Genomic DNA, 13,701 nt, shown 5'->3' on the forward strand with positions numbered 1-13,701 from the left:
ACCCGCCTGCCTTGGAGGTGACCACATGGCGTGGCAGACCTCTCCTGACCCGCCTGCTGCTCCCCTCAGCAGTGTACTTCGTCGACCTGCCTGTTCTGCTCCCCACTCTGTCCCTGGTGAATCCTCTCACCCACCACATGTCATGCCTGTACCCCAGTTCTGTATGAATAAATAAATAAATCTTTTTTTAAAAAGTTTTTTTAAAAAAAGAAAGTTTAAAAAAGTTTATTGTGAGATAAGTTTCCAAATATGACACTATTCCTCACCATAAAAACACCTACGACTTACTTGAAAGATGATTTTCTTTTTAAGATTTATTTTTATTTATTTATGTACACAAAAACTGGGGCATAGGCCAGAGGGGAAGGTGATGGGGTTGGTGAGAGAATTCATCAGGGTTGGTGAGAGAATTCATCAGAGACAGAGTGGGGAGCAGAACAGGATCTCCTGAAATACACTGTTGAGAGAAGCAGCAGGTGAAATAGGGGAGGTCTGCTGTGCCACGTGGATGAGCTCATTGGCCTGGGATCAAACTTCCGCTGCAGTGGCTGGTAAAAGCTTGGTAGCACTGAAACTTTAAGCCCTGTGCCACTAGGGATGCCCGAAAGACATAATGACTTCTTCAGAAATTCCTCTAGTCTCAGTTATTTGATTACTTAAAATAATCCTCTTACTTTTTTTTTTTTTAACATGTCATAGTTATATATATGTGAAGAAAATAGAAGAGCTAATGAATACGATTTCAAGAAAGCATTGGACTTGTTAGAATACATTGATGAGGTAAATAGCCATTTGATTCAATCACAGGAAAGTATCACAATTTATATATGGTTTTCTGTAGAATTGAGTAAATATAAAGGGGGGAGGGAGAATACCTGTTTTAGCCGATCATGAAAATATATTAATTTAAAAAATATCTCTGGTTCATAATTTGGAGTATGTATCATCTTTATAAAAACTGTCCAAGAGATTCCTTTTTCTGATAACATTCTCACATCCCCAGATTTGCTCTTCCACATACAAATAAAAACTTTTGCTTTTCAAAGTCCTAGAGGATATTTTTTCTTTCACTTACCAAGTCATTATTAGTTCTTCAATTTGACATGTTAGTTACTTTATCAATTTATTCCTCATTGTATTTACCCTCTGAGAAGTGTTTCTCAACCTTTGAGTGTGGGGGTTAGGAGGAGGCATAAAGAAAAGTCTGAGATAAGGTGCTCACCTTGCAGTTGAATATAAAGTTTGGTAGATTTTATAATCTGGCTTTTTTACTAGCTTCTTTGAAATCTTAACCCTCTCAGGTGAATAAAGTGGATAAAAGGGATCAGCTATATGGTGATGGATGGAAACTAGACTTGGTGATGAGCATAACGTATATATATACAGATGCTGACACCTGAAACCTGTGCAATGTTATAAACCAGTGGCACTTCAATTTAAAAAAATCTTTGTTCTCATAAGGTTCCTTTTATAATCAGATTATCCCAGAATAATCAGAAACTAATTCACAAAGTTAGTGATTTATTCATTTGAGCACTATTAACATCTTGTCTTTTTTTTTAATTTATGAGTTAAAGTAACAATATTTGTGAAGAATTAAGAGTTGACATAACTGAAATGTAAGCATGTTATTTTTAAAATAACCGGACTAATGAGGATGTTTCCATTTTGGTTTCCATGAAGGAGGAAGATGTAAATATAAATGATTTAAAACTGGAAATCCTTTGCAAAGCTCTTCAGAGAGATAAGTAAGTTTTCATGACAAAAGTCTAAAATACAGTTGGAAAACGTATCCTTCCTGTAATCACCCCCAAATAGTTTTAAAACTGTTGTTAAATTTGGTCTGGGAAATCACCCTCTTAAAGGATCATTCACTTTCCTAATCAGAAAGAAATGTGGTACCATTTCACTGGAATTTTTTGTTCTGGCTGGCTGCCTCTAAAAATTTTAAGGTATTTTGTGGGGTATATTCATTGATAACTACAAAACAGTGGTTCTGTGTGTTGTATTTTAGTACTAAATAATCTCAACTAGATAAAGAAAACATTATACCAAGCACTGGTTGCCATTTTACTTTTATAAAAAATAGTCTATTGTGACACACAGTAACTTTTGCCTGGGTTCTGAAAAATCATACTCTGGGATCCTTACTAGATTTGATAGTTATGTAAAATGTTCTTGGGAAAGAGATTTCAGCTAGTATCTTGACATCGAATACATGATGGTTATACTACCTAAGTGTAGCACTTTGTAGTAAGTAGAGCCTATATCTAATATTTAAAGTCCCCTTATTTAAATGATTTTATTAGTATTCCAAAAGTCAAGACTCTCCATCCTCTGGACCATCAGAACAAAGCCACAGTACTAACAAAAGTCATTTATTTGCAGTATGTCCATATTTCTCTTAAAGTGATTTTGTTTTCTAGCTGGTCCAGTTCAGAGGGTAAAGATGATCCAATTGAAGTATCAAGAGACAGTATATTTGTGAAAATCTTACAGAAACTTATAAAAGATGGTAAGTGATTCTTAATATTGGAAATTACAACATCATTCCTGTGTTAGAATAGTGGGGAATTTGCCAAGATGTCAATTGCCAGGGCATTTCAAGATTAAATAGTGTCATATTCAGAACTAGAGAGATTTGTTTAAAGAATATTTTTCTTCCCTTCTACAAAAGGGGTTGTACGTGTCAGATGAAATTTCATTCTAGTTGGGTTCTTGGTGACAGCATCAGACTGTCCCCATGCTGATCGAGGATGGGCCAGGAGGGCACACAAACATTGGTTGGGACACAGAATCTAAACTGACAGTAACCATTTCCTTTGAATTTTCACTCAGCTCTAGTGAAGATTGAAAACTTGAAATGAGAAATTTTTGTTGTTGTTATATCACCTACTAAATTGATCATACAACACATAAGAATAAATTGCATAATGTTTTTACAAATCCATTTTGGACATTAACACTCTAAAATTCATTTTAGAAACAGAAAGACTCAGGAAGGTAGTTGCTTTGTACTTTAGGCCAAAAGTAGCAAAATTCTATGTGCTAATCGTGACACAAATAGGTAAAGAAACTTTTACAGATAAAATGCCTATTCTCAGAAATGAGTTAAAGAATACTTACTTTCACCTTCTTTCATATTACTGGAAGTTTATATACAAAGGGTGTTAGACAAGAGATGAGAAATTTCACACTTTTTATACACAAAAATAAATGTAGCTTATATTCTAGAATAATTAAAGCATAATATGAAATGCTAAATCTAAGCAATATGCAAAATAGGGTCATTTAGTATATTTATCAATATAAGGATGCTCTTTAAAAATCAATTGAAGAAAATACACAGTAACTGAATTCTGTTACAAATGCAGGCGTCCTTCCAAATGGAAGGACTCTTCTATTCTAAATGAAATAATGGGTTTTATTCATCCTGGTGACATTTTTATACACTTGAAAATTTTCTGTTTGTGCTACAACGTTAGTCTATATAAAACATGCCCAACCTTGTACTGGCACCTAGCAGTCATTCAGTAAACACATGTCTTCTTTGAATGCCTAGAATTATTTTGTGAATTCCTATCCCCACTTTCTCTGTGGTAGATTTTACTCTGAGGTCCTCCGTTTTTAGAATCCCTGGCTTAATGAAGTGAAATAAGAAGTATGGGGAATTAACCAAACCAAAAGAGACTAAAGAGAAGCAAACTCTTATTTCATATTCCAGAAAGCTTTATTTTGAAGCATCTCTGCATTGACCTTGTATTTTCTTCTCAATTTATAAATATAAATTCAATTCTATTACTAGTTTGCTTGAAATTAGCTCAAAATTGATCTGGACTTTCATTTATGGAAAATTGGTAACACTTCACAATGATAATAGATTTCATGAGTGCTTTTGTTTTTCAACAATGAGTATCACAAAGGTTAAGATAAATAAAGGCTAAAAGTAGAATGAAGGGAAGCATATAAGGAAAATATTTGCTTGAAAATACTTGAAATACTTGAAATTCAGAGAAAACTAAAATATATCTGAAATGCTTCCTCTTTCCCTCTATTTGGAATTGACAAAATAAATTAATAGGGTCGAGCTCTCATTACTGCTGGCGAGATTCTATAATCGAACCCAGTAGATTCTTAGAAGCATTTGGACTAACACTTTCCATTATATTAGTTCTCATGAAAGTGCCATAGAACTGAATTGCACCTAATTAAATATTTCTACTTAAAGGTGACTTTGCAGTTTTTGCTCTTCTTAGTTTATAAATTATAGATGGAAAACAGAAATGGAAATTTACAATTTTATGAAGTTATTAAATTTTACCAAAGAACAAAAATTAGTAGAAACTACTTATAAATTTAAGTGCATATAAATAAAAAGTATCTTTCATCAAGCCAAAGGTATTTTTTGCTGGATCCTTTTTTAGTAACATGGCTTCTATGTCCTTTTTTAAGGACCGCATTTAAAGGTAGAGAGACAGAGTATTTTTTTTTTTATTGTATAACAATTAAATACAAAAAATGGTGCCAGGCACTTTTTTTTTTAACAGTGTTGATTTGGAGAAGCTTTTGTAATGTAACAATTGTAGAATATTTTCTTACTAATTAAAATGTTTCCCTCTAATTTTCTTTATCAAGTGAGAAAATGATGTGCACACTTTTGTGTAACTTCACAGAACTCAATGTAGTCTGTCTAATCAGTGCTCTTGGCTTTCCAGCTCTGTGGGGAACTGATCATGATTCTTCTTTCTGTCTATTTAAACCAATACATTTTGAGATATTGTAGCTATTTAATTCCAAGATTTGGTGAATATGTAGTTATTTGAAATACTTGTTTTCCAGTGATTGTCAGTTTAAAACTTCCACATTGACTTACACTCTGGGGGGAAATGAAAATACTTCAGAACTTATTAAAGACTTTAAATAGATTGGCTATTTTGACCTGGGAGCAAACACTCAGGCAACTTCTTCTAAGTGAAGTATGTCATATTGTTAGACCTGCAAGTATGTTTGACAGATGGAAGGAATTTAGAACCAAGTATTTACCAATAGCAGGGTGACATATTTTAAATAGAAGCACAGGTGTTTTTATCATCAATCATCTTAATTTGAAAATTTATCAAAATAAAAATACTTTCTTTGTTTGTTATAGGCATTCAGCTGAGTGAATACCTGCCAGAGGTGAAAGACCTACTGCAAGCAGATCAGCTTGGAAACTTGAAGTCTAATTCTTACTTTGAATTTGTCTTGAAAGCAAATTATGAATATTATGTGCAAGGACAAATGTAACATTTTCTTAAAATGTTCATTGTTCCTGAAAATTTGTATAGTGTATCCTTATAAAATTTTTTATTTGAAAACCTGGAAGTTTATATAATTTTATAGTATGTAGTGCTAAGTTTTTTTATACTGTATTTAGATGCTACTATAAGCTAGTTATATGGTTCTAGTTCTGTCATTTTTTTCTTTCCTCCTTTTTTTTCCCTGAAATTTTGCCATTTGTTTTTGTACTCACTACTTCTTCCTCTTTTTAATTACCCTTCACCCATCTTTCTGGAGTTCTTGTTCTGATTCTGGCTACTTGTATGTAAAAATCACTTCTGGGTTTCTGAAATAAGAAGACGCAATTACACTGAAGGGTATCTGGAGTGTTGGTATCTGTTTTGGTTAGACTGGTGGCAGATATCTTCTTCAGATTGTAACTTGCTGCCTTGTTATGGCAGTAAAGGACAGCAGTGGAGTTATTTTGCGTGAGCTCCCTATAACTTGCCATATAAGTTTAGAGCATTAGTGTTAGCTGTAGCCTTTCAATGTGGGGATTCAATCCACTCAGGATGATTTACACAGACTGTTGGCTCTACTATATTTTGGGTAGCTAACCTAAGGACTGTGTAACTCTAGAAATGATGGATTTTCTTAATATGGCTACTGGCTTAACTGAAAAGTAGTGTTTTCAAAAGCTTCTTTGTCCTGACCAGTGTCATCACTCAGATTCTATTTATCCAGGTTTAAATAAAGCAGAGATTGGACAGGGAGTAGCTGGCATATTCAGACTCTGGCCGGGTCGAATGCTCACTAAACAACATGCTCCAACAGCTGAAAAGGTCAGAAGTTAAATATGGTGAACAGAGTCCAGTTCTTGGTTTCACACAGTGCAGCCATCAGGCCCTCTTTTCTGGGGAGCTAGTTACATTACTAGTCAAAGAAAGGACTCAAAGCTGGATGTGGACGGCATCAGGGTCCAGTCAGGCATATATGTTGCTAAGGGTAGGTGCTGAGTGAAGCAGGGAGAGAAGCTTGTCAGGTGGCAGGTGGTCACATACGGCAAGGCTTTGGTTTTGTGTCGATACTGACAAGTCTCCCATTGAAGGGAGCAAAGCACTCACTTCTAGCTCTCTTTAAGGCACTAACGAGGGCTCAAAAGTGATTGGTTTTAAAAATATTTAGCAGTAATAGCAAAATGAGTAAATTAATAATGTATTTCTAAATTAAAAATTAATTCAGTCTATCAAAGAATTATCAGTGTAAATAGTTGATAAGGACAGCTTTTAAAGGAACTACGCGAACGTGTTTTCTAAGGAAAGAAACTTTACAGACTTGAGGAAAGGTCTTCCTTTCTCCTGCCTTTGCTATGCTAAAAGTCATAGATTATGACCTCCATAAAACAAATAAGGATTTGTCTTTGAAGTGAGTAGCAGACTTTGTTTATTGGCGTGTTTTAAGAATTTGTTCATGTGTCAGGACTAATGTAGCACTGGAAATAGTAAGAAACTGGCTAAAATCTTTAGTACTTTCTGTCCTAGGGATTTTCTCCATTTTTGAAGAAAACTTCTACAACCTGGATGATGTTGCTTTTCCTACCTAGAGATCCGAACAATTGTTTCCCTAAGTCACTGCCCACCCCTTGTCCTGGGATGGCCAGGGTCAGGTGTGTGTGTTTCCTGAGGTGCGAGGTTTCCTTCAGTAACTTGAACAGAAGGAAGTCAAACTGCAGTAAAGTTTACTCACTTATCTCTGAAGTTATTTGGCACACTTGTACACTTGTGGTTGATAATTACAAAATTTTTAGTATAGCCCCACTTCCTATTCCTGGACATTTTGTTTGAAGAATACCCCAAGAGAAAATAGCTTTATTCCTATGTAAAATCCATTCATTAGATTCCAAAGTAAATTTGAAAAAAATCTTTCAGAATTCTAAAATTAAAAAACAGAAATGTGAAGCCTGTTTAAAAAGTATGTGAAAAAAACCCTGTAATTCCACCAACGGGAAGTAACTTCATTTATCATTTTGAGATGTATTCTAGAACATTGTGGGCTGTGCACACTCTTTTTATATTTTATAATCCTATTTTCATGTGGAACGTTGTTAGCATTTTTACATATGTTTGTTTATTCATGGGAACATTTATTGAAGTGTTTATAGCTGCAGAAGTTTTTGAACTTTTTTAAATTGAAATAACATTGGTTTATAACAGGTTTCAAGTATACTTCATTATAAATCTTTGTATCCTTAATTCAGTATTTCTTAATCCAGTATTTCTAAATTGTAATTATCACTCTGCAGGAACCTTTTTATAGATAGTTTCTTCCTAATCAGTCCTCCCCTTGCCCACCCATATGAAAGTACGACCCTTTACTATATGACTGTACCTTAATTTACCTTGATCTCCTTCCTTCCCTCCACCTCTCCCTCTCTCCGTATCTCCTTTACCGTCTCAAAACACTTAGGTTAATATGCTGAGTTTGGGGATTTCTTTGCCATTTTTAATACTAGAATAAATCTTTGTACAGAAATCTTTGTGTACTACAAATACATTTAAAATTACATGAACCCTTCCTCTTCATTTGTGATGAAATGTATTTATTGAACAATTCTAACAGTTTTTAATGTCCTTTACCCACTTCTCATCACCTTGTCCGCATCCCATCTCCAAAGACTCAGAAGAATGATAGTGGACCTCTGGATATTTCTTGCGTCCCAGACACTTATCTGACTCTAATTTTCAAGTCAGTCTTACTGGTATCCTCAGTTGAGAATGCTGAGTCTTTCTGCACAGGGTCGTCTCACCAGTCAAAGCAGGGACATCCAGATCACAGCGTGAACTGTTAAACAGTTTGTTGCACCTGGTATAAGGTGATGGGGGCGGAAAGGAACAGCTCCCATGAAGTCAGGCCCTTCGAGATGGCCAAGGCAGAGCAAGCCCGGAGGAGAAAACAGCTGGCTGTAATGGGGCAGCAGGGACCAGGGCTGCAACTGGAAACTTAGGAGCAGGAGCTCGGTCAAGCATACCGATGTGGCGACCACTTAGCCATAGCATGTGCAGGCAGTAAGGTGTTTACCTGCCCGAGAGCGGAGCATTGCTGTGTTCCCCAAGAGGGACACGTGGAGATGGCCTAACCAGCCTACTAAACCTTTCCTGAGCCAAGGAGAACCCGACAGTACCCAAAGGGGCTGAGAACTGCCAGGGTGACCCGGCAGGCCATTTAAACCAGCAGGGACAGAGTGGTGCTCACACCTCTGCCCTGGCATGCTCGGGGGCCCATCTCCCCATATTTGCGGTTTTAATGGGTGTCTGTCACCTCATGAATGTTGAGTTCATAGCTTTTAATGTGTATTTGAATCTAATAGCTCAGAAAAGCCTGCTGTAGGAAAGCCAAGAGTTATGTGGAACAAGACTTGGAAAATACAACCTAGCTCCCCTTTAAATTGTCCACAAATTCTTCAGTTCCTCAGTGAGCAATGGCACATTTTCTTCCTGCCTAGTGTCTACACTACCTAGACACAGTAGGACCCATGGTAAGAAAAATAGAGGAAAAAAATGTAGTTTTGTCCCTATTCATTCTCCAAAGTAACAAAGTAAAATGGGAAACTAGTACTTTGTGGTTGAACATGAAATATGAAACTTGTGCTCTAAATTGGTTCCATATTAGCCAAACGCATTCTGAAGTCAACTGACCATTTTTAGGGAGAGCTGCCAGGTGTGGGCCTCAGAGGAGGGTAACGTGCTTCTAGACCCTCCTCAAGAGCGCCCACACCTGCCCCAGTTGCAGAGTGCTGCCAAATACAAGTTGCAGCTATTTTGGGAACACTTGAGCATCTCAGAAAAATGAAGGATGTCACCACACTGCTGATGCACCCCCTGAAATGATGTCACTGAGATCATCCCAGAAAATCATTCTTCCTTGTGCCTTCTAAACCAAGGAGAGTTTAGAACTGTCCTTGTCCAAGGGAAAAAGTGAGACAGGCACCAGCTGGACAGAACCTCCTCTGACCTCCGCTGCACCTTACCATAAGTAGATCCAAAAGCATCTAGAAAACTTTGAAAGGCATATCCCCATATATCAGTGGTATAAATAGAACGGCTTGAGCAGGCTCTGGTAGATGGTGGCTCTCCAAGGTGGCCTGGGACACAGCCTGGCCTTGGCACGCATCATCCTCTAAATATAAAGATGAGTTTACCTAGACTTTGCAAAAGGATAACTTGCTCCCCATCCTAGATTGCGGTGGTGTGTCCTCTCTTGGGAAGAGGGATGGACAAGACTACCTCTAGTAACACCTCAGGGGCCCCCAGCCCCAGGTCCTGATCCTTTTTCAGCTGAATAGGCCAGGCCCTCAGCCAGGATGGGAACTGGGCCAAGGTGTTCAGCCCACAGGCCTGGGGCAAGTCATTCCTAGGGAGAACACCCCCCAAAATTAACTGCCTTCACAGACCCATGCTGCTCAGTCACCAAGGCAGATGGCTCCAGAAGCCCTGGCCTTGTGCCCTTAGAGGCCAGGGGCACCCCACCCACCAGGCCTGTCCCCGGGAGCCCTGAGCCTCCTCCTGCCCTCCACCCTCACCTCCCAATGCCAGTTGTCTGCCCTCGACAGCTGCAGCCTTCCAGCCCCGTGGCCCTCTCTCTCTGCGGTGGGGGTGGGGGCTGACTTGGGTCAGTCTTTTGAATTCCGGTCTTTAGTGGGAGGGAGAACTAAAGTTCACTAGGAAGGTTTATGTGGGGGACGCTTTCCTTCCCAGCCTGGGGGCCCGGGGTTGACTTTCTCTCAGGCCAACCACAAGACCCCCTTCTCCTGGAGGCCGCAGGACAAGGTTGGGGCGTATTGTGGAGGGGCTGGGGTGGGTGTAGGGATGGACTGAGTAGAGAACCTGAGGAAGGGGTGAGACCTGGGAGGCACCTTCCAGAGCGCCCAGTGAGCACAGAGTGGACACGGGTGGGAATGCCTTTCGGACAGGTGCAGCTCCTGGAGCGCAGGCGCATGCCTGCGGCGTCCCTCGCCCCACCCCAAACCCTCCCGCGGGCAACAGGGCCGGGTCGCCAGGGGCCGACCCGCCCGAGAGACACTCCATATACGGCCGGCCCGTGTTACCTGGGCCAAAGCCAGGCCGCTCCTTCTTTGGTCAGCATAGGGGGCCCAGGCCGTGAACCGGCCAGGGGGAGGGGGCTCTAGTGCCCAACACCCAAATATGGCTCGAGCAGGGGAGCGACATTCCTGCGGGGCGGCGCGGGAGGGCGCGCCCGCGGGCTATATAAAACCTTTGTGGAGGGACAAGCTGCCAACGCAGCGGACAGCGCCAGAGCAGCCTGAACCGGAGAGCAGCAGGTATAGCCAACCGCCCAGGTAGGGCGGGAGCAGGGTGGGTTTAGGGAGACAGCCACCGCCGAGGGGCGCCGAGGGGCGCCCGGAGGGCCGCTGGTAGAGCCCAGCCTACTCATTTGATCAGCCTGGGCCTGGCCCCGTGGCTGTACCTGGGCTCCAGCCAGCTCTGGCGCTTTAAGGAGAAGAGAGACAGCCGCTCCCGAAAGCATCCCCAGCTCCTTTGGTTCACTCTATCTGGCTTTTAGCAGGGGTCGGGGAGGTGAAAGGTCTTGCTTTAGTTGTTCAACAGCAATTCCTTCCCCACAGAGCGTCAGAGCCCAAGGGCGCTCTCCTCTGGGCTCCCCATTAGGTGCAGGGGCCCTGTCTACGCCTGGAATGTCATGTCCAGAATAGCTCAGCTTCCCTGGACGGGAGTCCTTCAGGACAGCATGGCCGGCCTTGCCTCCTAGCAGCGGCTGCCTGCCGGCTAGTGAGCAGCGCAGCTCTGGCGGCCGGAGGCCAGCAGTGGGGCAGGCAGGTCTCCGAACTCAGGAGCCCCTGGTGCCACCCGGAGTGGAGAAACTCAGTGTGGTCAGGATGACTTTGTGTTCCTCTCCTGCGCACGGGAGACTTGAACCCTGTCCCCTTGGCTGCCCCCCTCCTGACCAGAGGTGCGCTCCTGCTGGGTGTGGGAAAGCCTGGAGCAGAGGAGGCCACTGCACTGACCGCTGTCTCCGCGGCTTTCCTGTCCTTGCAGAAACCAAACACCATGTGTGACGAAGACGAGACCACCGCCCTCGTGTGCGACAATGGCTCCGGTCTGGTGAAAGCCGGCTTCGCCGGCGACGACGCCCCCAGGGCCGTGTTTCCATCCATTGTGGGCCGCCCTCGCCACCAGGTCAGGCTGCCCCTCCGCGAAGGGAGCCGGGCCGGGGCCGGCGTCTTCTAGCCGGGCAGACCTCAGCCGCTGTAACCCGTGCGCCCTGTTTCCGCTCCGCAGGGTGTCATGGTGGGTATGGGTCAGAAAGATTCCTACGTGGGCGACGAGGCTCAGAGCAAGAGAGGTATCCTGACCCTGAAGTACCCCATTGAGCACGGCATCATCACCAACTGGGACGACATGGAGAAGATCTGGCACCACACCTTCTACAACGAGCTCCGAGTGGCCCCCGAGGAGCACCCCACCCTGCTCACCGAAGCCCCCCTTAACCCCAAAGCCAACCGCGAGAAGATGACCCAGATCATGTTTGAGACCTTCAACGTCCCCGCCATGTACGTGGCCATCCAGGCTGTGCTGTCGCTCTACGCCTCCGGCCGAACCACCGGTAAGTGCCCCGCCCCCCCCAGTCCGTGCGCCCCGCCCCGCCCCCTCCCGAGCCCACCCAAGTCTCCCTCAGGGAAGGGCAGGTCGCCCCCCCCCCCCCGCGAGGGTCTGGTGGCTACCGGGTCTCTCCCACCTTCGCGCGGCTGCTCACTCCCTGCCCCGCACAGGCATCGTGCTCGACTCCGGCGACGGTGTCACCCACAACGTGCCCATCTATGAGGGCTACGCCCTGCCGCACGCCATCATGCGCCTGGACCTGGCTGGCCGCGACCTCACTGACTACCTGATGAAGATCCTCACTGAGCGTGGCTACTCCTTCGTGACCACAGGTACCCCACGCCTCGGGCTCCCTAGGCCGGTGGGGCCGCGGCCCGGGGTGCTGAGCTGAGGGCTCCTCTCCTCCCCTGCCCACCACAGCTGAGCGCGAGATCGTGCGCGACATCAAGGAGAAGCTGTGCTACGTGGCCCTGGACTTTGAGAACGAGATGGCGACGGCCGCCTCTTCCTCCTCGCTGGAGAAGAGCTATGAGCTGCCCGATGGACAGGTCATCACCATCGGCAACGAGCGTTTCCGCTGCCCGGAGACGCTCTTCCAGCCTTCCTTCATCGGTGAGCCGGCTCGTCCGCCCCTGGCACCCCACTCCTGGCTGTTCCCGCCCCCCACCCCAGCCGCAGTCCAGTCCCTTCTGCTGATCTCTCTCGTGCTCGGGCTCACGTGCCCCCTCTTGACCCCCAGGCATGGAGTCCGCGGGCATCCATGAGACCACCTACAACAGCATCATGAAGTGCGACATTGACATCAGGAAGGACCTGTATGCCAACAATGTCATGTCGGGGGGCACCACCATGTACCCCGGTATCGCTGACCGAATGCAGAAGGAGATCACGGCACTGGCCCCCAGCACCATGAAGATCAAGGTGGGCAGTGGCTCGTGTCCGCCCCCCCCCCATGGCCTTGGGGGTGCGGGTATCCCCCTCCTGACACTCTTGTCTTACAGATCATCGCCCCCCCTGAGCGCAAGTACTCCGTGTGGATCGGCGGCTCCATCCTGGCCTCGCTGTCCACCTTCCAGCAGATGTGGATCACCAAGCAGGAGTACGACGAGGCGGGCCCCTCCATCGTCCACCGCAAATGCTTCTAGACCTTACGCTGCAAACAGCGTGAGAATTCTCCTCAGGACGACAGAGTTGCAGGTGGCTGAGCTCCAGCCACCAAGCAGCAATTTGTCTAACAACTTGAGTTGCTGCTGCCCCAAACTGACACAATGTTTATAACGTGTACATACATTAACTTATTTACCTCATTTTGTTATTTTTAAAACAAAGCCCTGTGGAAGGAAATGGAAAACTTGAAGCATTAAACTCAGCCATTCTCTTATGCTGCGTAAAGTTGTTTGCTGTGGTTATTTACTGGGTGGGGTGGGGGTAGGGCGTGGCAGGGCACAGGGGACCTCACTTTCCCAATACTCGGCGCTCCCCAAGACCTGCTTGTCTTTCCATATTCATGGCCCCCCCTCTAGACCTGATGCACTCCCCAGCACTGCTGACCTGCCTTGGCCGGACCTGACCCCCTGGCGTGTAGGGAGACTTCCTCCTCCCTCTCCACGTAGCGCTCCAACCAGCGGTCATCTGTGGGGAGTAGAGGGGCGGGGGGGGGGGGGGCGGGGGGGGCGGGCAGCGGGCGCTGACCGTGGTGCTGGCGTCGGGCCGCCGCACCACACCGCTCGGTTGGGTTTCACGAAATGAGTGTTTGCTTACTGAATCTGCTTTCCCCATGGATTCTCCAGATTTAAGTGAATGGGTT

The 13,701-nt window shown here is 44.5% G+C and overlaps 2 protein-coding genes across 2 annotated transcripts in view; both read left to right on the forward strand.

Moving 5' to 3' along the window:
* Positions 1–5,356, forward strand: part of NUP133 (nucleoporin 133kDa) — a 32,227-nt gene extending 26,871 nt beyond the window's left edge. The window contains exons 23-26 of the mRNA XM_004693043.2: positions 700–780; positions 1,684–1,748; positions 2,427–2,515; positions 5,150–5,356. Of these exons, the coding sequence (XP_004693100.1) occupies positions 700–780; positions 1,684–1,748; positions 2,427–2,515; positions 5,150–5,286 (372 nt within the window). The 3' untranslated portion in view covers positions 5,287–5,356. The remainder of the gene's footprint in view (positions 1–699; positions 781–1,683; positions 1,749–2,426; positions 2,516–5,149) is intronic.
* A 5,200-nt stretch (positions 5,357–10,556) lies between these two features.
* On the forward strand, positions 10,557–13,286 carry ACTA1 (actin, alpha 1, skeletal muscle). Its single transcript, XM_004693044.2, has 7 exons — positions 10,557–10,597; positions 11,331–11,471; positions 11,574–11,898; positions 12,065–12,226; positions 12,315–12,506; positions 12,634–12,815; positions 12,896–13,286. Exons 2-7 carry the CDS (start codon positions 11,343–11,345, stop codon positions 13,037–13,039), a joined length of 1,134 nt encoding a protein of 377 aa, XP_004693101.1. The 5' UTR covers positions 10,557–10,597; positions 11,331–11,342; the 3' UTR covers positions 13,040–13,286.
* The last annotated feature ends 415 nt before the right edge of the window (positions 13,287–13,701 follow it).

The sequence above is a fragment of the Condylura cristata genome, unplaced genomic scaffold (genome assembly GCF_000260355.1).
Source record: "Condylura cristata isolate star-nosed mole 26May11 unplaced genomic scaffold, ConCri1.0 scaffold00035, whole genome shotgun sequence".
In the NCBI taxonomy this organism is placed as follows: Eukaryota; Metazoa; Chordata; class Mammalia; order Eulipotyphla; family Talpidae; genus Condylura; species Condylura cristata.